The 26,173-nt window shown below is 37.3% G+C and overlaps 3 protein-coding genes across 11 annotated transcripts in view; 1 reads left to right on the top strand and 2 right to left on the bottom strand.

The window, feature by feature from the left end:
* Window positions 1-44: 44 nt before the first annotated feature.
* Window positions 45-6,654, bottom strand: ctsa (cathepsin A). The gene is made up of 15 exons (XM_084128373.1): window positions 6,543-6,654; window positions 6,145-6,305; window positions 5,952-6,063; window positions 5,797-5,847; window positions 5,257-5,343; window positions 4,989-5,144; window positions 4,817-4,908; window positions 4,545-4,629; window positions 4,359-4,450; window positions 4,184-4,262; window positions 2,695-2,843; window positions 2,541-2,616; window positions 2,371-2,460; window positions 921-1,022; window positions 45-697 (listed from the first exon to the last, which is right to left on the bottom strand). Exons 1-15 carry the CDS (start codon window positions 6,543-6,545, stop codon window positions 614-616), a joined length of 1,419 nt encoding a protein of 472 aa, XP_083984499.1. The 5' UTR covers window positions 6,546-6,654; the 3' UTR covers window positions 45-613.
* Window positions 6,655-7,045: 391 nt separating this feature from the next.
* On the top strand, window positions 7,046-16,765 carry ncoa5 (nuclear receptor coactivator 5). 4 transcript variants are annotated; one of them, XM_084128361.1, is made up of 11 exons: window positions 7,046-7,186; window positions 9,161-9,421; window positions 9,630-9,737; window positions 10,481-10,538; window positions 11,745-11,960; window positions 12,044-12,156; window positions 12,725-12,854; window positions 12,948-13,147; window positions 14,105-14,309; window positions 15,231-15,316; window positions 15,881-16,765. In XM_084128361.1, exons 2-11 carry the CDS (start codon window positions 9,259-9,261, stop codon window positions 16,477-16,479), a joined length of 1,878 nt encoding a protein of 625 aa, XP_083984487.1. In that variant the 5' UTR covers window positions 7,046-7,186; window positions 9,161-9,258; the 3' UTR covers window positions 16,480-16,765. The 4 variants fall into 4 exon arrangements, with proteins under 4 accessions (XP_083984487.1, XP_083984489.1, XP_083984488.1 ...); XM_084128363.1 differs by lacking the exon at window positions 9,161-9,421; XM_084128362.1 differs by lacking the exon at window positions 9,630-9,737.
* A 6,445-nt stretch (window positions 16,766-23,210) lies between these two features.
* Window positions 23,211-26,173, bottom strand: part of slc12a5a (solute carrier family 12 member 5a) — a 107,746-nt gene continuing 104,783 nt past the window's right edge. For 2 of the 6 annotated variants that reach the window (XM_084128287.1, XM_084128286.1), the window contains 4 exons: window positions 25,774-25,991; window positions 25,671-25,685; window positions 25,446-25,579; window positions 24,012-24,234 (listed from right to left, as the gene is read on the bottom strand). In XM_084128287.1, the coding sequence (XP_083984413.1) occupies window positions 24,143-24,234; window positions 25,446-25,579; window positions 25,671-25,685; window positions 25,774-25,991 (459 nt within the window). In that variant the 3' untranslated portion in view covers window positions 24,012-24,142. Of the gene's footprint in view, window positions 24,235-25,445; window positions 25,580-25,670; window positions 25,686-25,749; window positions 25,992-26,173 lie in introns of all 6 variants that reach the window. The other 4 variants (XR_014608197.1, XR_014608199.1, XR_014608196.1 and 1 more) reach the window with 2 other exon arrangements.

The following is a 26,173-nucleotide window of genomic DNA, read 5'->3' as shown; positions in this document are numbered from 1 at the left end:
AAACCATTTTCTACAATAAAAAGATCACAAAAAGAAACTAAAAATCATAGAAAATGGATCTTTAATGAAAAAAAAAAATAAACTGAGGGAAAGAAGAAACAAGGCACAAATATTATTCCCTTATGATCACAAAAAGAACCACAGATCATATAATCATTTTAAAATAATCAAATGAGGACAATGAGGTCTTAAAAGACAAATATAACATGCGAGATGATTAAAAAAAGGCTACAGTTTCATGTTTAATGGAGAAGACATAAGCTAAAATTGTGCAATAAACAGTGAGCATCCACTCACCGAAGATAAACATCGGATTGAATTTAAATTCGTAAACTCATTAAATCAACCATAAATCAGTGCACTTTATCATCAAAGATCAATAATGGCATTTAGATGATTCCCTCAAACGCCTACAACGAAACATTATGTGCAGTCAGCATGGTTTAAGCAAGGCTGGCAACTAAACTACATAAAACAAAGTAGAAAATGTCATCAGTTTTGAACATGAGAATACGGTCTCAGAAACAGTCAGTGGTCCGTTCATAGATCATAAACATTTTACCAGAGTGGCAGTGCAAATTCAGATTTAAAGAGTGAAATCCCTGAGTGTGTTCTAGTAAGGTTGTTTGGTGATGAAGCGACTGAACATTGTGTAGGCCGCTATGGGTTTATCAGTGGGAACCATGTGACCCGAACCCTGTGAAGGACATAAATACATTTAAAAGAAGGTTTTGTCAAAATTCACATGCATAATAAGTAAAACTAGTTTACAACGGGAGTGAATGCAGGCTCTACTTTGAACCATATGATGCCTAGAATGCTGTCTAGGTATGGCACTGAGTTCCAGTTAATTCAGCTTTTCATTCGTACATAAAACCACTGATTTGTGGATCATGTGAGTTGCTTTATTGCAGTCTTACCTTCACTGTGAGGAAAGCAATGTTGGTGAATTCCTTGACAAAGCCGCCAACCTGCTGAGATTCACCATTGAAATAAATCCATGATCTGCGCTGCACCAGGACCTGTTGGAGAACATAAAGACAGATCGTTTCTGCTCCGAAAGAAAGAAAAACACCCACGTTTGCGCAATTATGTCTGACAAAAATGGAAAGAGCTTTTTCCAATGAAATTAAAACAGGCAAATAATAATACAAATAAATACAAATATTTTTATGCATTTAAGATTGTATAATAATTTATTAATATAATGTATTATTATTTAAATAAATTGATACATATGACAGTAATTCAAATATTACATTAATAAAATATTAAGTAATAAATTGTTATTATACCATATAATTCATATAAAATATAAATATTATATTAATAATAATTTTTTTGCACCCTCAGATTCCAGGTTTTCAATAGTATCTCGGCCGAACATTGTCCTATCATAACAAACCATACGCCAATGGAAAGCTTATTTATACAGCTTACAGATGATTGACAAATACTTTACCCATGTGACTGGTTTTGTAGTCCAGGGTCACATATTATCTTTTAGAGGACTCTCCTGTTTAAAGTTAGAGCCTGGCCAAATCCAACCTTGAAAAAGCTGTGTGTCGGTGTGCGTGTGTGTGTGTGTGTTAGTCTTTTTGGTTACAGGTTAAGGAACAACGCCATTATTGGAGATTGACTGAGTTGTTGTTCAGGACAGGCTGGCGCCCAGCAACCCAAATCTGCGACCTGGAAGGTCATGACGTGCCTAACTTCAGGGTCCGAGTGTCAGCCGCATAATCGATGGAGATATGCTTCAGTCTATCTGTATATGTGTGGAAAACTATGTTAATCTATTTTTTAGCCAATCAGAAGCATTCAACCTGAAGCAAGGATGTATCTTAGACCTTGGTGAAGAGTATAACTGCTGTGTGTGTGGCTGTGTGTGTGGCTGTGTGTGTGTGTGTGTGTGTGTGTGTGTGTGTGTGTGTGTGTGTGTGTGTGTGTGAGAGAGAGAGAGAGTCTCGAAGCTGACTTCTGCTGATGAAACTGCAAACTATCTTCAGTAAAACTTTAATTTATTATAATTCTGACTTCATTCATCATATCTGGTTCTGGGTCTTTGACTGTAAATCCCCTTACAATTGCATTTAAATAAATGAAATGAATAATAATAATTATTATCATTATTCTATTAACAAAATATAAAATATATTAGAATTAAAAATGAAATTCTTAATATTAATAATAATAATAATAATAATAATAATAATAAAAACTACATAAATTATATCAAGTTTTAATCTTATTGGCTGGCTTTAGGCCATTTCTGGTCGTCAGGGTGCACAGATTTTTAGATTTAAAAAAAATATAATTATTTGAATGATCAGACGGAGACTAAAAGCAAGCAGGACACACACGACTCCTCACCTCTTGCTGGAGAGACTCCACAAACCACTCGTCTCCGAGGAAATTGCAGGCCATGTCCACATCTCCATTATATACCAGCACACGGTATTTCTGTTGAAAAGATGTTATTGAAATCATCTGGTAGACACGGAAATATATGATTCATAAGCATTTACATTCCCATCACTCACTAGTGCTCCAAGAAGCTTCAAGTACTGTTTCTTCACGTCCATGAACAGGCGTTTGTAGTTCAGATTGACTTCAGCACTGCAACAATTTCAAAATTAAAGTCCTCCATCACAACACTCATTTGCATTTTGCGTTATTAAAGTCCACTCGACGCACCTGCAGATGACCCAGTCCAAAGCATTGGGCGAGATGTGGAGGGCCTTCTTCACGATTGGGTTGTTCAGGTACAGGGTTGATGGGGTAGAGTTGGTGCACGGAGGATCGAGACGCGTAGATTTAAACTGGGCGGCCACACTTTGCAATTTCTGATTCAACAAGGAGAATCATGTGGATTAACCCTCAAACACCATGAGCAGGCTCAGATATTTCTTCTTTCTAATATGTAAATTGATAGTTCACCCAAAAATGAAAATTCTGTCATCATTTTCTCATCCTCATGTTGTTTCTTTCTTCTGCTGAACACAAATGAAGATATTTTGAAGAATAAGGGTAATCAAACAGTTGATGGACCCCACTGACTTCCATAGTATTTTTTTTTTCCTACTATGGAAGTCAATGGGGTCCATCAACTGTTTGATTACCCTTATTCTTCAAAATATGTTCCTTTGTATTCAGCAGAGGAATGAAACTCATACAGGTTTGGAATAACTTGAGGGCCAGTAAATGACAGAATTTAAAAGTACCGTTCACCCAAGAATGAAGATGCTGTCATTTTTTACTGACTCTCATGTTGTTACAGTAGTATTAGTAGAGGTAGAGATTTTAATGCCATATATATATGAAGAGTTCAGATGCAAAAGCCTCTAAGTGCCATCTGAAATTTTCTTCTAGAATGATCATTTTTATCAAGCTCGTATATTTAAGTTCAGTAATTTCACTTAAATGACAATTAATAGGTAATTTTCATTGCCATTTAAGTGAAATTACTGAACTTAAACATACAAGCTTGATAAAAATGATCATTCTAGAAGAAAATTTCAGATGGCACTTAGAGGCTTTTGCATCTGAACTTTTCATATTTATTTATTTATTTATTTATTTATGTATTTATGTATGTATGTATGTATATATATAGGTAAAACATTGTTCCAAAACCCCAAACTGTTCTTACTGTAAATCCCATACACACTTTCACATCTTCAAACAGGAGTGCTGTGTTTGATTACGAGACACACGAGACCCAATGGTGTTTAACATTACTTGTGTCACAGTTTGATTATGCAAATGAAATAAGAGCTACAGCTAATATGGATATTTCCAGTGATCAATTAAAATAAAACAAGTTATTGTATGACCTCAGTACTTTCAGTGTAAAGAATTGATCATCAAAATTGTTAAAGATGTTAAAAGAAATTCATACAGGTTTGAAATGACAGTGTATTAGTAAAAATAAATACGTTATAAAAGCAATGCATAAATAAATAAAAAAGATTAAATAATTTATTATTTCGATTTTTTTTATTAAAAAAAATATAAAAAGATTTAAAAAGAGATATAAAATATAATTTAAAAAGAGATTATTATTTATTTTTTAAATAATGACAGGAGGGTGTATTAGTAATTAACATGTGACAGTTTTCATTTTGAGTTTGACCCTTTAAAAAGAAAGGTTGTCTAACAGCAACCCACAATTTGGTTTATATACCTTGTTCTGTAATTTGGACCATTGATGGTTGAGGAAGTGGTGGCCCAGGTCTCGGATCACAAATTGGTCATTTTCAAAGCTGGATTCAAAACACAGAACAAAATGACACTGCGACCTTTAAAAAAAAATATATAAAAATCACGTGTAATGTCACATGTAACTGGTTCATGCTCACCTTAGTCTCTCAGGAACACCTCCTGGACACTCTGCATACAGGTTATAGATGTTGAGCCCTGATGAGTAGACAATGATTTGAACTGTATTCACCTAAAGAGTTATAGAAAGATAAGAAAAGATGCTGTAAATAAAGAATACAGGACACTTAATGCATCTCAAAACATTTGTAAACAGTTCAACTTACAGAATTCGAGCAGTTCACATCCTCGCTATTGTAGAAGTTACACACTCCATCCTTGCAGCAAAACGTCTGCAGGTCATTCCACAAGCTAGACGAGAACAAATAAATAAGACATAAAAAACACATACTAAAGATTAAAATACAAAACACACCACACTAAACATGTATGAGAAACAGTAATATGACACCTTTACAGCAAGCATCAATATATAAAATTACAGTGCATGTTCAATAGAGCAGCATGAAGATTCATATTAGGTGAGAAAACACTGTACCTGGTACCAAGAAGCCCATGATAGTATGCAAAATACACCAATGAATTGTCATTTAGCTCATAGCTGGACAAGCCATTTCCAACCGCAATTCCCTATAAGACACAAATATACACGTCATACAGAATCGCATGGATCGAGACACACAATTAGGTTATAATGAAGCCCCTTCTACCTTTAAATTGATGCTGCTGTCCTCCATGACTATCTCAGCCAGTGTGGGAATGTAAATGCCCCCGTAACTCTCGCCGGTCAGGAAAAACTCGTTCTTGCTAAACTCAGGAAACAACTTGAAAAACGTCTTCAGGGCCAAGTAGTTGTTCATGGCCACCTGGAAAAGTCAGCGAGCACATGGTTAGTTTTTTTTGTCCAGTGCAATCAAGCACTATCTGTACTATGCAATGGGATTGTGTCTCTAAAAGGCAATATGATTTGAATCATACCTCTGTGTCATTTGTGGTGTACTTCTTGTCATCCGCGTAGGAGAAGCCGACACCTGCTGGTGACTCCAGGTATAAGACATTTGCAATCTGGAAAAACACCCCATATTTATCTATGTAGACTCATGACTTTCTAAAACATCCAGGTTATAAAATGTCCAAACAAACTCTTTATTTAAAAAAAAAAAAAATCAATGGACAATGTAAAAAGACACGATGACACACTGTTGTTTCTTTATTTGGATGAACACCGAATCGTCTTGTCGTTTCTTTTTATGTATATGTAGTCCAATGATTTTTAAATAAAGAGTTTGTTTCCACATCCTTTATTTAATACAATAAAGCCAGTTTGCTATAGCCAAAAATATAAGAGCATAAGAGCATGTGACTGGATGAAGGAAGTGTCATTGTCCAGTTACCAAAAATGCTGCTTAAGATGAAAACTAGCCCTGAGACTTCCTCATTTCACATCATAGCAATTACTCATTTGGTAATGCTGGAATACTTAATTTAAAAAAATAAAAATAAAGACAGAACCCATACCTTGTTCCAAGAATAAGGATTATATTCTAGAGTTGCTCCATCATCTTGTATCTGTAAAAAAGAAAATAAATTACATGTACATACATACATATATAATACAAAGCATTTTTCTTTTAAATAGTATGGTTATATAATGAAGTGCTGTGACTTCTCACCAGAAAAGGTCCATGCTCTGTGAGCAAACCATCCATGGAGCTGCATCCTGGTCCTCCGTTAAGCCACAGAACAACCGGACTATTGGCCGGATCTTTCTGAGATTCAACAAACCTGATCAAGTGGAGCAGAACACATTAACGCTGGACAATTACATATGAGAAATGAAAGTGAAAATCAGCCAGTCCTACTGACCAGTAGTGGAGGTGCTTGTTGTCTGCTACATCGAAGTATCCAGAATAATGCTTGAAGCTGGGCTGTTTTGAAAGTCCAGGCAGATATTTGATTTCATCTGCATCTGGAGCTCCAGAAACCTCCAGCACCCCCAGCAGCAAACACACCAACACAAGATGCATCTAAAAACACAGCAACACTTACTGACCTAACCTCACAATAAATAAAACATCACCAATTATAACAATCTGAAGCAAAAGTGTCACCAAAAACCAAAGGGAAAGCTGTATAACCTTTTATGTAACTAACCAGGAAATTAAGTGTTTATCCTATATGACGGTGGAAATCAAAACAGAAGAAGGTGGCACGTGTTATTTAGCAAAAGACAGTTATCCGTAGTGTTATTATTTTAGTCTTACCATTCCAGGTGTGGGAACAAAAACGTGAACCGACCAGTAAAGTGTTTAAGTAGACCTAAAATTCATGTGACTTCAACTTTCCCGTGATGAAGTCACATGATGGTTTTCGTCCACCGTTTCAAAATAAAAGTGTATACTAAAACGCACAAAGAAACCGTAAACTGTCTTATATATAAATATCTATTTCTGTTTTTATATTACTATTGAGGTCAGTATTGGACCTTGGATACCTTATACAAATACGTGTTTGTGCTGTTCCGTCAGTAAGTAAATGATAAATTCATAAATGATAAATGTATTTTAATTGTCTAATGTATGGAATATATCATGTAAGTTACTTCCTATTTTTTTTTTTTTTTTTTGCAATTGTAAGCCTGTTCAAACGGAAATTAAAGATGTTTTTTTTTCTAAGGATAATTGTTTGTAGCTCAATTATTGTTCACAAAGGAACTTTAGCGCAGGTACTTTTATTTTGAAAAAAGCGCCATCCACACCGTCTCTCTAAGCGATCCGCACGCAGTTTCGCACAGGATCATCCCCGCAAGGTTGCGGCAGTTTTGCAGCAGAACATTCATTGTGATTTTTTGCACAAACAGGGCGACGCAGGAAAATCGCCGGATATATTCCAGGTTCACATGGTAACGGTAAGGATTTGATCCGACAAAACTCTTCTCAGGAATGTGAAATTCTGGAGCTCCCCACTGCATCCATTGTTATAAAATGTAAGCTAGTTTGCTAGCTGACCTATTAGTCGAAGCATCAATTATTATTTTGTGATTGTTAAATGTCGTGAAGCTAGTTTTGATTCTAAGAATGCAATGTTCGAATCGGTTCAACAACGCGACGAGTAAAAATAAAAATACTCACACGAACAAATTTTAGAGCAGCGGAGCATCAACAGTGTGGAGTTATGGAGCAACATGGCGTCCTTTCGAGAACCACACCAGGCAAAGTGTGCGCGGTCTTCCCTGTAGCTTTTATGTGTGCAGAATATGCACAATCTGCATCTTTTTCTTGTGAATACACGGTTCATATCGTTTGCAGTAATATTTGCGCATTCTTTTACGCGGTTTGATTTTGACGGACGTCGCTGCACGGTCACAAAATGGCGGAAGGGTTGTTGTGGCGCTGACGGGGCTTCGCGCGGTCCGTTTTCCGTGGCTCTGTTTTTGTGAGTAGTAAGAAGTCCTGTAAATAAGACAATGGAGGCTGATAGACGGTGTAACAATTAAAATATTGAATTACAAGAAATTTTACCGTTGCAGTTTATTGTTTTGACTCTTTGAACAACGTGAGACCAGCAGGAACTGGTTTGTTTCTGGCTGTTCACCTTAACAAATCTAAGTTTTAATATTAACGTATTAAAGATTTTAATAGACTGTCAAAGTCCTGAATCATAATAAGTGTAACTTTTTAATATTAAACCCGAAAACACTAGAACACAGTAAAATATTATGTAAATATTCTGATTTAGAATATTTACATATAATTAGTTGAGGAATGTATTAAGAAATGCTGTCAGATTTCCTTTCTGTCCCAATCTCGTTTTAACAGTACAATACATTGTATAATATCTTGTGATTGACTATATATCAATCTGAATTACACGGTTTTTCACTCTCCATTGTTGGATTTTTCAGACTTTGATATTCTTGAGGAAAAAACACAAAAACGTTTAAGGTGGAACGGCCAACATTTGTCTGGTAAGGTGTTGCACAGCTTTGGAAAAGAGTATGATGATTGTTTTTCAACTTGCCAAAATTTCACAGATGAGAACTCTGAAGCGGACCACAAAGACTACAGCATCCGTGAATTCTTAACTTCCAACATGCACAATAACGAGTGGGCCAAGAAACTGCTTGACGATTCCTTTCGGATGATTTCTTTCATCGTCATTTTCTTCAGACATCGCCTTCTATGTTGTGGATACCGACATAAGCCATTTTTTAAAAACTTTGAACAACCTGCAAGTGATTTTTGGGGAGCATTTTATGTTTATCCCCATGAACTTTTGTCTATTTGGTTGGCACGATTCAAGATTTGTTGGTTACCTTCAACGCCAAGGTCCCATATTTTCCGTCGCGTGTTCCGTGGAAACATGTTTGTGGTCAGTTCATCCAACAGGTTTTCCTTTCGTCTTCACCCACAATCTTTCATCAAATACTTGAGAAATATTTCATTTAAAAAGCGGCGAGCGCAATCTGAGCTGCGTGTTTGCATGAGAATGTTACGGAGATGACGTGAGCTGGACAACTCTAGGCCTCCTGCGATCAAGGGCTCACTAAGACAATTTTTTCAACGTTTTATTTAGTAAATAACCCTGTTTTTGTCACTTAATCCGGCAGCAAAACACCACGTATGATTTACACTGTACTTAAAAAATTCTACCTGTTGTGAAGGCTCTCAAGTTTGTCTTTAAAGTCAACATGTAGGGATTAGAAAAAGTAGATTGGTTGAATGATTATTCATTCAGGCCTGAATGTGCATTAAAGTAAATCTGGTCAATTTTGATTTCATGTTGACTTTCAAAGACTTCTGCAGTGTTTTGTTACTTTGCCCAGACATTTTACCTCTGGAATCTCTCTTTTCTTACATGTCGATGCATCGTCAAATTCAAGACCTTGGGGGAAATATAGCTAATCAAATAGTCTTGTATCTAAAATCAACTGCAAGCGTTCCTTGAAAACGGGCCATTGAACCTAAAGCTCGTAGAGGCATGTCGCACAGAAGAAGTCGGAGTGGTACGCCACCCTCGTACACCACCAACAGCAATGACCCTCGTGACCTGGAGCGAAGGATTTTTGTTGGAAATTTGCCCACGGCGCACATGGCGAAGAAGGACATGGAGGATCTGTTCAGGCCATATGGGAAAATACAGGGTTAGTAGCGTATAAATTCAACGCCTTATTTAGACGTTTCGGAAAAATAGTAGCCTATTTTATAGTGTTCGCTGCAGTTTTAATTTGTTTTATCCACCGTTCTTTAGACTTTAGTTGCGATTTTCAGAAAGCAAGGGAAGCTTAGGCCAAAAATCCACCAACAAACGCCTTTTTTTGCGTAAAACGAAATGATTGTTCCCTTTTTCAGCTTTGTCCCTGTTTCGTGGGTACGGATTTGTGCAGTTTGAGCGAGTGGAGGATGCCGAGGCTGCTAAAGCCGGACATAACGGTCGAATTTATAGAGGTTATAAACTAGGTAAGGTCTGATTTGGTATTTAAACATTGAAGTAATTTGAGCAGTTTTTACATCTAAGTTTTTAAATTTTATCTTTAGAGACATAAAACTTAGGACCAGTTAATTGTATGATTCTAATTTTACTGTAATAACTGCAATGTGGTGAATCTAATAAAGCCAAACATTAACTTCTAATATGATCCTTAAGTTAATTGCATATTAGGGTCTAGTTTATCCCCTCTACTCTGAGTTTGTTTATGTGACGGTATAAATAAAAGCTATAAATTCAATTGGCACTTTTCACAAATAGATTACACATTGACTTTTTGAAATTAAAGTCCCAATGTTTTCCCATTTCACTGGTTCTTTTTGTCTGTAATTATAATCTTGTTAAAATCGTACAACGGTATTGTAATTTTGATGACAATGGTTTTTGATTTATTTTTAGTTCACTGGCCCATTACACTATTTGTGCAAAGTTCCAGTTATTGTTGGTGGTTTAGTCGAGAGGTATTTAATAAGTGTTTTCAAATACTGACGTACACATGGGCGCACAGGTTCACTAGATCCTTTACTGCTTTTTTTTCCCCACATTGTAGTGTTTACTTTCAACTACTATTGAAACTTTGGAAATGCTTATAATTTAAACGCAACAATGTTAAATGTTCATCCTCTCAGTAAAACAAACAAACAAAGAAACTCGTTTGGCTCTGAAATATTTCCGTCTTTTGTCATGTTGAACGTTTGGATTGGTTTATTTTCAGATGTAAATATGGCAGCGGAGAGACGACAGAATAAATCCAGGTCAAGCCCTCCACGCAGGTAAAGTATCGTTGGGATTTTTGCTAATGAAGACGACATCTATCGAGAATTTTGGTAAACGTTTTTCCCTCCACAAAAGGAATTCATCGAAAGAGCTAGAGTACATCAATCTCATTGTCGGGTGCGCAAAATCGGTTCAGTCAATATTTCTCGTGGCTATTCGATTTTTTTAGTTTTGTTCTATTTTTTTTCTTTCCCTTTTCCTCACTTTTAGTTGTATCAGAATTAACTGAAATAAAGTTGAAAGGGTAATTTGAGTGCGTTTCCCTTGGTGTGTCTGTGTCTAAACGGTGTGTTACTCATTCTGTTCTCTTACTATGCACAGCTTTCAAAATCGTCAACCTGGCAATCGCTGCTTCCTTCTTAAAACATTCTCACAATCCTAATTATTTCATGTGTTCAGATGGGATGGAAACAATTAAAACTAATAATTTAAGCAATTTCAGTCGTTCATTCAATTGTTGGATGATATTTATATTTGGAGGTGGTGGTTTGTCTTTCCAGTCCATTCTTCATCACCACCTCGATTTTACAAAGAAAATAACTTTATTGTTATTGCATTGATGTGGAACAGAGTTGCGGTTCATCGCGTTGGTTTATGCTAAAGAAGTTTTAAATTAAAAACCCATGCTCCAAGGCTTAATTTAAGTGCAAAAATTATTTTGATTTGACAAAATAAAGCATTTATCACCATGTGAATCCTGCTGCTCTTTATTTTTATTTTATTTTTTTACATAAATTTGACTTTGAAACTCAATGGAACTAAAGGATACTAATGGTAACCCTAAAAAAGATATTTGCCATTACATTCGTTTTTGGAGAGAGCTATATTCAGTGTTTGCAACAGAGCATTTTTTTATAAAGCCAAATGAAGTGAATTTTGCGAAAGATAGGACTAATAAATGGCACAACCCTCTCATTTCTATGCTCTCCCGCAACAGTGTCTGGCTGTCGCAAAACTCTGAAAGCGTATAAATGAATGAGATTTTCTGAAAGCGTATAAATGAATGAGATTTTCTGGTAGAAATGATTTGTTTTACAGTTTCTCAGTTTTTTTTTTTAAAGTCTTCTTTGTGTTAACCATTTGACTAACATTTTGTAACAGTTTTTAAGTACTTTATGATAAAATTAGTTGTCTAATAGAGCTGTTTTGGGGCAAAAGTGTTTAGTTGGCATGTGTTGACTAGGTGTGTTTTGTCTGTTCAGGCCATCCAGCGCTTACGGGGACAGTCGAGAGCCCCGTCCTCGTTCTCGGTCCCCGGTGCATGGGCGAGATTCTCGAGACCACCGTGAGAGTCGAGAGATGAGGGGGGATAGTCGTGAGCCACGTTCCGGTCCACCTCGTGATCATGAAGCTCGAGCCCCCCCGGCCGAAGACAGATACAGGGCGTCAGAGACCCGGGAGAAAGATCCTTCCTACAGGTGCACACAATGCATTTGGTTTATTTTGTAGTTTTGCATTTAAATCACTTTTCCTCATCTAAACTATTACTGTGTTTCCACAGAGAGGAAGGTTACGATCGTTATTACCGTGGAGATTATGACTTTTACCGGAAGAAAGAGGAGCCGTACCCAGAGCGCTTCAGAGAACCCTGGAATGGCAGGAGAGAGTCAGAGGGTTGGTTTGACATTTACAACTGTTCTGAAATAAAGCTAATATTTTGCTTGAAGAAAATTCATCCAGTTTTGAAGATCTTTTTTTTTTTGTTGAAAATTCAACATGTATCCATTTAAGTAAACGTCAATGAAAGGCAGTACAACAAATACTGCCATTGTTTTTGTGTTTAAGGTAAAAATATCACAATGGATATGTTACATGTACTTACCATAGTAATAACAGTAAAATATGCATAATTGCATGCAACTAACCCTCAACCAAACCCTATCCCTATAGTAAGTACATGTAGTTGCTTAGTATTACTCAGTACCAAAATACATAATTACACTGTAACAATGACACCTTAAAATAAAGTGTAACCAAAATATTCAATACAGGCACATTCTTGGTTTCATTGAGTTTTCCTAAATAGTGTTTTATTTGTGGTAGTGGTAATGCTCTTAACAGTCATCGTTAGCATCATTGGTAATTCAGTTGGCTTAGTTTATGGTGGAACAAAGTTTAATTGATATGTGCACAGTTTTGCTCACAGAAGGGTTTTGCTAAATGTTTAGTTATGAATTTACAGATGAGCGAGTGCGTCCCGAAGAGCGCCGTAGGAACGAACTTTACCGTCAATATTATGAAGAGCTGCAGAGGCGCTATGATGCTGAGAGACCAGTGGATTGTTCCGTCATAGTCGTCAACAAGCTGCAAAAGTGAGTCCTGCGACTACATTTCTCAAAGCATCTTTAACAAGAAATGATTTCCTAGAGACACAGTGACATTTTCTGCTCTGTGCTTGTGTGCAGGGAATATGCGGAGACTGTGGGCAGGAAGGTTCGGGATCTGGGTATGGTTGTGGATCTCATCTTCCTGAATACTGAAGTATCCTTGACCCAAGCCCTGGAGGATGTAAGTCGGGCTCGTACACCCTTTGCCATTATCATCACCCAGCAACACCAAGTACATCGTTCCTGTACTGTCAACATCCTCTTTGGGACCCCGCAAGGTATGTATCCTTCCACAAAGAGTTTAATATTTGAATTTACTTGCATATCAGCGTTAAGCTGAAAAATCCAATATGACACCTATATTCTTGAACGAAAACCACTAGCAAAACACTCTTAAAGGGATACTTCACCGATTAGCATTACGCTTTGTATTAGTAGAAACCCGGTAGTATTTTCGAACGACCGTGCTTCCCTCCCTCATGTCCCCCTGAGGCGAGAGATTTCTGTATCGTGTGTCTGGAAAAAAACTCAGATGACGCAAAAATCGTCATTTAGCTCATCAGAGGCTCTTTTGTCCAGAGGCGAGAGACTCCAGCCAGTAGGAGGAGCTCGTTCCGCATGTCTTCAACCCGCCCATAGGGGGATCTCACGATAAAACGCAGTCTTTTCAGTTTCGAGTCGACTAGTCGCCTAGTTGTGTCATTTCTCCCGACACTGCCCTCTGTAACCGGTAGGCGTGGCTTGGGCGTGGCCTCGTAAGGCAGCGAAGCAAGTGCATTCTGGGAGTTGTTGTCTTTCATCCACATGAGCCAAAAATACATTTTCTGTCTTTTCTCAGTCTAGAAGGCACCAACTTACTAAATTTCACTACATAATTGACCCAATTTAAATACACAATCTTTCCAGCGGTGAAATATCCCTTTAATGTACAGGGTGGGCCATTTATATGGATACACCGTAATAACATGGGAATGGTTGGTGATATTAAAGTCCTGTTTGTGGCACATTAGTATATGTGAGGGGGCAAACTCCTCAAGATGGGTGGTGTGTACTAATATATACTAATGTGCCACAAACAGGACTTTAATATCACCAACCATTCCCATGTTATTACGGTGTATCCATATAAATGGCCCACCCTGTACAATAGTGTATGTTCGTACTGCACTCCACTCTGACTACAATCCATTTAAGCTATAATGAACGTTTTACCACAACATCCCTTTCTCCTGCAGAGCACAGGAACATGCCCATGCAGGATGCCATGGTGCTGGTGGCCCACAACTTTGAATCCTTTAAAGTTGAACACCGCACTAAAGAAAGGGACGAGATTGCGAGGAAGGCGGCCAAGATGGCAGATGATGTGCTGATGAGAGAGCATGAGAGAGAGGGCCATCCCGTCTCCCTTCTGACCCCCATCACACTGCTGTCGGAGGGCAGGTACGTCAACAAACACTACCGTTCAAAAGTTTGTGGTCTGTAAGATTTGTAATGTTTTTGAAAGAAGTCTCTTTTGCTCGTCAGGCTGCATTTATTTGACCAAAAGAAAGCCATATTTTGAAATATTACAATTTAAAATTCAATTTATTCCTGAATTGTCAGCATCATTACAGTCTTCAGTGTCACATGATCCTTCAGAAATCTTTCTAATATGCTGATTTGCTGCAAACTTGGAATGGTGTACATAGAGTGGTGCAGGCATGACCTCAGAATCTGGAAGACTAATCCGCTTTATACAAATGTGGTTTTGTAAAATAAAGCTTATGGTAATCATAACATGATGATACTTTGGCGTTTTGTTCTACAATGTTAACTGCACACATTCACCCTGAACTGCCTTATCTAGTTATTTATTAAAAATGTATGTTTTCAAAAATGAAAGTTTTCTCTGGGTATGTGTGTGTTACGTTGTAGAATAAAACGTCAAAGTATTGTCAAGTTATGTTTACCACAGGCTTTATTTTACACACACATTGAAAAACCTTATTATAAAACACCATAGGAAAACCTCAAAGGAACCAGCAGTGAATTAGACTTCCTGGTTTTAATGTCATACACTATATACTGATGCTCTTGTTAGAATTTACAGGAGTAGTTTGAATTTTCTGTAACAAATTGATTCGTAAATGGAATAAAATGTAACCAATCGAGACAATTAAACGGTTCATTAATGTTTTATTTGTTCTATTGAAATTTGTTTTTGTTTACTTGAATAATAACTAGAAGAAAAAAAAAAGTTTGCTTAAAAGGTCACATGCCATTTGCTTTCATTTAAGTTAATTAAAATGTATATTATCTCATTTTCATTTATCGAAATTTGCATGGAGAATCTTGAAATTGTATTCAATTTTCATCTCTCAGGTTTATGACTCCAGATGAGATGGCCAGGCTAATTGACTACCTGAGAGACAAACGTGATCGTCTTGTCAGAAGCGGTACTGATGCAGGTAACTTCATTAGTTCTCAACTCAATGTTGTATTTTTCTGCGTTCACGCCATGTCGTAATTATCGTAACGTTTCTGAACTACGGAGCTTTATTTACGGTAACTACGACATGGCGTGAACGCACCTTTACACTTTACCAATCAAGCCTTACCTTTCACTGTTTTTGGCCACTTTTGACTGGCACTGTACTAAAATATACACATAATAATATTGCTACTGTATTATAATATACACATTAATATTATTGGCCGATATATCGATAGTCTTTTTACTCCCTAATATCGGTATCGGCCCCAAAAATCCATATCGGTCGGGCTCTACACTTTACCAATCAACCCTTACTTTCACTGTTTTTGCCCACTTTTGACTGGTACTGTAATATAATATACACATAAATAATATTGCTACTGTATTATAATATACACATTAATAATATCGGCTGATATATCGTTATCAGGCTTTTTTTAACTCCCTAATATCAATATCGGCCCCCAAAAATCCATATCGGTCGGGCTCTACACTTTACCAATCAACCCTTACCATTCACTGTTTTTGGTCTCTCAAGGTTCACAACTTCCTCCTGCGTCCCTCGAACCCTCTCAGACGACACAGGCTTTATCAGCGCCAGCTCAACCCACATACTCCAGCCTGACCCTCCATTCCACCCACCTGACCCCTACATCGGCCCCGGCCCCCACCGCCACCAGCCAACAGCAAGAGCTCCAGGCTAAAATCCTCAGCATCTTCAACAGCGGCAGCGGCGCATCTTCAGTGTCCAGCCCGGTTCAGGCTTCCCAAACACAGGGTTACGGCTCCAGCCTCGGCCCTCAGAGCGTCGGCCTCCAGTCTTCTCACGGTGTCGCCGGCATACCCAAAATAGCTGCCGTCCAGCCTCAGAGCATGATGAACCCTCGGCCGACTCTAAGGCCCCCTGGTTCTCGTATGCCGGGGCCGACGGGCCCTCCGAGACCGGCTGTCACCGCAGGCACTGGGATCAACTTCGACAACCCCAGTGTGCAGAAGGCCTTGGATACGCTCATCCAGAGCGGCCCCATTAACCACTTGGTGAATATGGGATCTGCGGGTCAAGGGCAGCGGCCGTCGCAGGGAATGGGCCAGAGCATGGATCCATCGCCCATGTCACATTATTCCCGCCATTACTGAAATTATTCAATTTGATAAGAATCGAGAAGTCGGCGTTGCTCTGAATCATCGTAAATTATTTTTTTTTTTGGTTCCTGTGTCATGTGATAAAAACACAAACGCATTGTGTGAAGTTTTACGGTTTTATTTTTATTTTTACTCTAATGTGTTAGATGAAACCTTTACAGAGCATGATTGTGTAATGCATCAATAGATGGGGGAAACATTTATGTTGTTTTATATGGAATTTGTGCATTGTATATACCAGCCAACTTCTGAATTAATAAATTCATTTTTAGATACAAAAGTTCTTGACTCTCTTCAATATGTTCCACAGCTTTTTAATGTTTCTAAACTAAAGGCTGAAAGACACAACCGCTTTGCCCCAATTTGCAGTCTGGACGCACCAACGTTAATTGCTGAAAATCAGATGGTTTGTAGATTTTGGCAGTCAGAATTCATAGAAAATTGCAGTGTGTGATTTTTGTTGTTTTAAACTGATTGCTAAATTATTTGTCATGCGCTCCTACACTTAAATATTTATTCGTATCAGTAGTTTATGAAGAACATTTAACATTCATGAAATCTTTGTAGTGGAAAAAGGTTCTTCAGTTTATTAAAATGTTCTCCACGCTAAGAAAAACATTGGTTCTATTAAGAACTGTTCATTCCTGCGACACGCATTCATTTCAACACAATTGAGTGAAAAAAAACCCATTAAATCAAAGTTGACAAAGTTCATATTACGTTTAAAATATTTGTCGTGGAATAATACACGCAGTCACCGGTTTTAAAATATACAAAGCAATGTAATTGGTCAATTCATTAAAAAGTAAGAGTATTTTACAGTAGTCAACATTTGAAGTGGATCAAAACCATTCATCAAAATTAAACATGCATTCTGAACAATACCTGTTCTTGTCTTAGGACAACTTTGATGAACTTTTTCGATTCAAACTGTATTTTGAACAGATATTGTCCTAACCAACATATTTTCCCAGTTCTTCTGCAGCATCATGTTAGGAAACAGCTCAAATATCAAAATCCTGCTCCACATGTCATTAAACATCAAATAAGATCAGATTCGCTGTCACCATTTTCACTTTCAGTGTGGAAAAATTATTTGTTGCTGGAAATGATGCCTGGTTTACATTAAATGCAAAATTCATTGTTGTTTAACGGTAAACAACAGTTTGCTACTCTAATTCAATAAAACACTATTACTGGAATATGACTAAATAAGTATAAACAGTATTTAGTTCATTAAGGAAGATCTCAACACTTACCGTCTCTGCTCAACAAACGCTGCTTTCTTTGGTGAACTTGAATCGATTGATTTTGCGCCGGAAAACTGGAACAAATACTTCAAAAGAATTGACTGAGAAATGAATCAGAACATGAGGAAACTGGACTCGAGATGAGGTTAATCGGTTTGTTTCGATATATTTTCAGCACTTCTCTCAGGAAAATGTCTTTAAATCACTGCCAGTTCAGATCTGGGAGTCTGTATAATGACCTCATGATATGAATCAGGTGTGTAACATAAATGACATCCAAACCGTGGAGTGTTAGGAGCCTCTGGACCAGAATTGAGAACAACATCCTGCTGGGAATAAAGACTCCATCAAATAATCCGTAATAAAATGGTATTCGTTTATTGCATTTTGTGCTGACAAATCTATAAAATGGAATGGGAGTTTTGCAGAAGCCATAGAGATAAAGCATTTGAAATGTAAGATAAAACTACATTATTTTCTTTATGTACCATGAAACACAATAGAGAATACTCATTATTATCTTTTTAAAATATCCAACTTACACTGACACAGAAAATAAACACCTCAACACTATATTTACAGGACCCTCGTCCACCCTTGCCTGTGGTCCCAGATCTGCTGTGTGTACGTCACTGTACACACACACACTCACACTCACACACACACACCACTGAAAAACACACAGGAACACACTACATGGCAATATGACCGTAAAACCCTGAAACAGACAAAAAATTCTACTTGTGAAAGATCTGAAAATCATTTCTTCTCCACTACATTCCCTTTCAAATGTTCATACAAAATGTTTTCATTTCAAATGAATCAAAAACAAGCCTGAGGGATTCAGCCATTTTCCATGTACAACTAATGTTCTGATCTAGAATTAATTGCAATATCATTTGCAAAATCACTGAACAGCCCAAAGCGAGCGAGTCGATGACTCGCATGTTCTGCAAATCAGCCGTTCAAAGAAGCAAAGCCGAGACAACGAATGATTTTGTTTATTCATTTCACTTATAGCGGTCTCATATTGTTTGCTTCAGCAATATCTAACTTGCAGCCATGCTGTAATAAAGCAGAAAGGCATAAATATACATAAATATATAAGAAATGGTCCAATCAAATTAGTAGGGGAGTCACAATAGTCGTAGTTTAATTTAAGTACAAATCTTGAGATAATCATGATTTAAAAAAATAAATAACTCAACCATAAGCATTGCACTTTTAGAAGATTCGTTAACATATAGCTGCCAATTTGTGCATTTAAGGCATGAGTAGAAACTGGAGCAAATAATAATGATTTTACAGCTTAACATAACACCCTCGAGTTTCTTTTTAATTCATTTAGAATGACTGTTTGCACATATCCAGGATAACATAAATAACTTTGGTAATCAGTTCTTTAAATAAACAACTGCAGTAAAAGCAAAATGGTCTTTGTCTTGGCTAAAATACCTATCATAAAAATAGACCCCATTAACCAATCAATATTCATTCACACTAGTGGATCCAAAGAAATCAGTGTGCACAACAAGAACACCAAACATCTGGTAAAAATAAAACACATTTACAATCAAAACAACTGAAATAAACCGGCGTGAACATAATACTGTATATCACAAAACATTTAAATATTTATATATATTTATATTAGCTTGTTCAGGATAATGTGCATGCGTTGAACAGGACAACGGACCCGGGTCCTGGCTCTATTTCAACTGCTTCAGATGGTTTAGGTTCAGATTTCAACATTTGGACCCTATCAGAGTTCGTGGACGGATCGTTCACATGCATGAAGAGCTGTTCGTTTTCACCAAAGTTACTGGAATGTCAAGCAAAACCTCAGAGGTAAACGCCATGGGACTAAACTCTTGAAAATAAAGGTTTCGACACGAACCAAAAGGGTTTTACAGTCTGGTGCCATTTTAAAGGGATTGTTTACCCAAAAATGAAAAATTTGTCATCATTTACTCCCCCTCCAAACCTGTATGAGTTTCTTCTGTTGAACACAAAAGAAGATATTTTGAAGAATGTTGGTAATCAAACAGTTGATGGACCCCAATGACTTTCAGGGAAGGAAAAAATACCATGGATGTCAATGGGGACCATCAACAGTTTGGTCACCAACATTCTTCAAAATATCTTCTTTTGTGCTCAACAGAAGAAACTCATACAGGTCTGGAACAACTTGAGGGGAGTAAATGATGACAGATCTTTCATTTTTGGGTGAACGATCCCTTTGAGCTCTTGTTGTTCTTAAGAAAAAGAACCCAGAAACCAAACCAATGAGCCGAAGAACCTGCGATACCAACTTTTTCATATAGCAAGATCTTTGCTGAAATTAAAGAACCATCGAACAACCTTTATTTTCAACAACGTAGGATTAAAACAATAAAGCAAGATTCACATATTGTTTTTTTGGGGGGAGAACATCCAGTGGCGCGGGTCAAACTTCAAAACTGTTATTCAGAGCCCTTTTTGTTTCCGAGATGTGTCGAACGCCTCGATATTCCTTGGCAAAGGAATACAGAACACTTGATTTCATTTTTGCTACACACAAGCCAGGCATTTATCGTGAGATGGTGAATAAAGGAAAAAAGATAGACTGTGAATGTGGTGTGTCCAATGTCAGTTTGAATAGAGCCAAGCCCAGCAGTGGAAGCGCTTCTTTAGAGTCTTTAATCGATATTTATACGGTGATCACATCGATACAGTGCTCGTAGGTTTGAAACAGTGAAGGGGTGAAAAGTGGGAGGGAAATGTCACCACATCAACTCAGTGATTCATATTAGAAATATATCTTCATTTTTCTTTTCTTTTTTTTACATCTACGTATAGTCTTTTTGTAATTTTCAATAAATTACAAGAAATGCTAGAAATTCATGCCAAATAAACAGCAAACACGCACTTTTTAGTTAATTTTTTACAGCATAATAAAATCTGAATGTTCAGGTAGTATGTTACTGCGATACACACTCTCGCCGCTAGAGGCGTCAGCGCTGAAATGGATCTGGCATGCTCGTGATTCTGGCAACTCAATCGTTACTGGACGTAAATAACGTTAACTTTGTATAAAGTGCATTTCTATCTCAGCCACCATAGAACAGATGTGACGCACACTCTAGCATACGAAGCGCGCCGATGAACTACGTGTTTCAGGACTATTCAACGAGAAGCAGACTCATGGGCGAACTAGCAACTAAAAATACGCCATACATACCATTTCCCGTCAAAGTAAATATTGCACGTTACCGTTAAAAACAAAAAAGTTCGTAGAGCATTTTTTTTTCGGTGTGTACTAAAAGCGTCCTAACAAACACAACAGGGAACCACGACCCTGTAGCTACAGTGTCTCAAGAGCGATTTTATATACAAAGCCAAAAACAACTCGCTAATCTAAGTGTACGCGTGACCTGGATATCGTGGCAACAATTTTAAAAAGCTGCCTTGACAATTTTCCAGGAATTGCTCTTTTCACATTACGAAAATCAAACAAACCTGTCCGACACACACCATGCAAACAGGAGTAAAATGAACGTTAAGTGTTCGTCAAAAACATCTTCGCGCAAACTAATTGTCGAAACGTCGTCAGAGGCTCAGTCTACGCAGGCAGTACTTCGTTAAAAAAATGTGGCGTTTCGATACACATTTTGCGTTTTGTTCAGATTCAGTGAACGTTGTTTTCACTTGAAATTACCACTGTTCAACGAAATGAGGAAATTTAAAAGAAAAAAAACATGATAAAGCTGATTATATAAGGCTGAAGTCGTTTATGCAAACTCAGCGTAAACCCCTCCCCTCGTAAATATACTTTTAAATATTTATTCTTTCGCTCTATGTACACGAACAATCCATATCTATTCATACACTAGCAGCATTCATTACTTATGAGAGGTTTCCCCATGTCTAAACATAAAATAATCTGTAATATCTTTGTAAATTACTGTATATACTTTCTTACCAGTGAGTTAATTATATATATGTATATGTGTGTGTGTATATATATATATATATATATATATATATATATATATATATGCAGTTGTTGGTATCTCTGTAAAAAACAACTATAAAATAGCCTATATCTCTACAAAAATAAATAATGCAATGAATATATGATTTCCCAATTTCACACATATTATGCTCTCAAAAATACAAACTAATCTAACTATTTTTTCTCTGGTCAAAATAAAGACCGAGGATAATCTCTGGTTAATTTTGCATCTCACTGTTTTGTGATTTGACTAATACACTACAGTCGCACTGCATAGAGTTCAGATTTATGGATGTCATTTGATCCATCATGCTTTACTAGTGTCATAACAGCTCAATCTAATGCTGCGTTCACGTCGAACTCGCATCGGAATTAATGTAATTACCAAAGCGACAACTGAGAGTCTATTCTGAAATGTTTATGGACTCAGGCATGATTCATTGCTATGGCAAAGCCCACAATGCCAAAATTGATCCATATGTGGCGTTGTTGATAATGACAGCAATCTACTTCTTCAAAATCATATAAATTCACTTCCTGCAAAAGCACAGTAACACAAAATGACATCTCAAATGGAGCTTAAACTGTTAAAGCCACTGCCATTTTGGATGCTTTTATATAAAGTCGGATCCATCATATAATATGATTTGTTAAAGAAATTAGCCGTTTGAAAGTCTGAAACTCATTCACTAATAAAGTGAATGCAGCACTAGTGTTTAAAGTGGCAGTGTCATCAATATTTGTTTCTATTGACAATTTCACATTTTCATTCATATGGCACGAGTGAAATCAAATTTTGGCAATACAATCAGATGCGATAATACTCTATATATATAGCTCTGTGACATTTCCAAGTTCGATATAGATCTATGATATAGCTAATTTATACAGATTTGTAAATGCAACAAACAGAGAGGTTTTTTTTTTCATAGCAAAATGGGAAGAAAAAAAACGAAAGAAATGGCCAACTTTCATTTGCTCAAGGATGCAATTCACACACACTCACACACACACACACACACACACACACACTTAATGAATCCACGGACTCATTAAATCATTTGTTACACAGTGGCTGTCAGTGCAGGTTGAGTGCTTGTTGGGAAGGGGAGGTTCGGTACCGTAGTACACGTCAAGCCGCCATAGTGAAGCCTGTAGCCGCACAAAACACCCTGACCCTGTAAAGGCCAACTCACACCACACCGTCACACACTCGGTCGGGATATGTCGGATCAGTGCTGGCGTCTGTTTTCGCCGATTGAACATGCTGAATTTCGATTATCTGAGAAGTGACGTGGTTTAATCTGTCGGCGTCTGATGGTGTTGTGTGAGTTGGCCTTAAGACAACAGCATTTTTTCACCAGAATCTTCGGTTATTTCACAATAAAAATACTACACCAATATTTTATAATGCCTTATACGCTATGTACACTACTTGTAGTGGCTGAGTACTTTTTTTTCTTTCTCTGTCTTTTTTTTTTTAGCTCATTCTTTTGCTAATTACAGTGTCGGTTACACTGATAGACTCTTGCTCGCTGCTTTGCTGTCAAGCAGAGAGTCGCACACCCTGCCAGCCTGGTTTTTGGCACATATTGTGACTGTTTTTGGCAGGGGAATAGCTAGGAACGACCGAAAACATGGAGGAGGTCGATGAGACAAAACAAATACAGAAACACAGGTCTTTGTGCAGAGGAACCTGCTTAAAGTCAACGTGAAATGCCGTTTGCAAACCATTTTACTTCCGTAATACGACACACTTCCCAAGCGAACCTCGGGAAGATATCTAAAAAATGGGCGAGAGATTTGATTGAGGGTTGAAAAATAAGATGGATAGTTTGATGTCATGTTGACTTTAAACTTCACAGTTCACATTAGTTTTTTTTATTTTAAATAAACTTATTATTAATCTTTTCACATTTAACGAAGCTGCAGACCAATAGGATCGAGTTCAAACCATGAAAATCTTTTCCCCAAGGTTATCAGGAGATCTTTCTTTACCAGAGCAGAAAGATTTCACAGCATCTCTGGCGTAGTTCTGAACGTCGAATCCTTCTTCATTGACGTTGCATGTTCCATCCTGCATCCTCTTCTTTAAAACAAATAAATAAAAACAGAAACAAATCAAGCCCAACCCACCCGCTGCTTCTGATTGGGCGAGAGCAGTGATTGACAGATGATGCAGGAAAGCTACAGCAGAGGGGGCATTGAACAAATACCCACTGACATCAACAGTGCACTTCATTGAACAGTGAAGTGTGAACGAGAGTAGCGCCAAGAGCGATGTTCGGCCAGTGAGAGCTTGGCAGACCAGTAGAACGAATGAAGCTGGTTGACTGAAGGGAATTGTGGGATATTGCTTGGGTCACACTGGGGAAGGGGGGGGCAAATGGGGTCGGGTGACGTCGACATGTTTCTAAGAGTAGATGGTGATGACCTCGCGACCTCCACCGCGCACAAGGAGGACCCGGTTGAGACCTTCAGTTAAAACCTCCATGAATTCCATGTCTGATTGATGGAGAGTCAAGGAAAGGAGAGGAGCTGTAAAAGATACACACGCTACTTTTGCAGTATGTAAATATGGTGCACAGTATGCAAATTATGTGTATTCCTGAAATACACTATTGTTCAAAAATGTTTGGGGGCGGAAATATTTTTAATGCTTTGAAAGAAGTCTCTTCTGCTCAGCAAGGCTGCATTTATTTGATAAAAAAAAATACAGTAAAACAGTAATATTGTGAAATATTATTATGATTCAAAATAATTGTTTTCTATTTTAATATATTTTAAAATTATTTTTTTTCCTGTGATCAAAGTTGCATTTTCAGCATCATTACTCGAGAAACATTTATGATTATTATCAGTGTTGAAAACAGTAGAGCTGTTTCATATTTCTGAGGAAATTAATCTTTAGGATTATTTGATGGATAGAACGTTCAAAAGAACAGCATTTATTTGAAATTGATATTTTAATATTACAAATTGTCTTTACTGTCACTTTTGATCAATTGCATTTTTTTAATAATAATAATTTAAAAAAAAACCTGACCCCAAACTTTTGAAAGGTTTTTGTATCCAATAATGCATATGCGCTCAATGAGACCTTTTAAAAACAAAAGCTCCTTTTTGACTTTAGAATTTTTACACCAAAATGGAATAGAAATGAATAATAATTAGAGCTGCACAATATATCAAAATGATTGAAATATCGCAAATGTATATATCGCGATATGCATATCGTGACGGCTTGCAATAACTGCAGTCATGAACAAAAGATGAAGAGAAAATCACTCACTGCTCTTGGCTGAATAACTTTTGTAGCTTTAATAAGAATCAGTATATTTCATTCATACAGTGAAAACTAAGTATTTTATTTTTACATTTGATTATTCAGTTTCTGATGTTTAATAACCCTAATGTAGGATAACCTGAACCTCTAAACCCCGTGATTTACACTGATGTTAAAATAACACTTCTTATGCTACAGTAAAACACTGATGCTCACTGTCAGAAGTCGTAGGGATGTTTTCTCGTCACAAAAAGAATGTGAAATTAATCTAAATAAATTTTAAAAATAATTTAAGTTTATTTTACACACTTTAAGCATTATCGTATTGCATATATCGAATATCGCATTATTTAATGAGTTATCGGATATCGCATTTTTCTTCAATATCGTGCAGCCCTAATAATGATGATCACAGCATTCATCAAGATACAGTTCTCGTCGCCGCTTCTGCTTTTGGGTGGTCCGGGCATGTTGAGCAGGACTAGCTTGGCCTCCTGGGATTTCTTAATGATGACTTCATTGAGTCTGAGAGCAGTGTGCATGCGCCTCACGTTGGACTGGTTTCTGAAAACAATCGATGATAAGCTCACAAACATTCATCAACATCAGTGAGTGTTAACATGTGTATCGCAGTCAGAGGTGCATCTATACTCACAGGTTTTCCCACTCTCTGTGGCATGACAAAGAAAGACAGAAAGACGAGTGTAAAAGTTTTGCAATGCAAAACTGAGTGCAGGTTTAAGCCTTGCGGCACTCACGGTTTCATGTTGAAGAGGTCTTTGATGGCCTCTGGTGTGGTGGCTCCTACAGGTTTGGCCTTCTCTCCATCACACTTGGCTTCAGTCCAGGTCATCTGAACGGTCGTGCCGGGGGTCTCGGCGTCTGCGCTGGGGGACTGAGGAGTGGCCGGGGTGGGCGGGTTGGTGCTCTTGTCATGAATGAGCTGTTCCTGTTGGGACGGGGACACAGGGACAGACTGAGAGGGCAGGAACGGCACATACGCACATATGGAGAATGTCAGGGCAAAAGAAAAGGAAAGGATACAACTGTTAATGTTCGGAGATTAAAAGATTTTAAATAAATATAGTTTTTTTTTTAAATAAATCAAAACATATTAAATTAAAATAAAATAATTAAATAAATATTACAATACAATGA

The sequence above is a fragment of the Abramis brama genome (assembly GCF_963993115.1).
Source record: "Abramis brama genome assembly, chromosome: 11".
Taxonomy (NCBI): domain Eukaryota; kingdom Metazoa; phylum Chordata; class Actinopteri; order Cypriniformes; family Leuciscidae; genus Abramis; species Abramis brama.
Note: the sequence above shows the minus strand (reverse complement) of the source record. Positions and strands in the feature narration are given on the sequence as shown.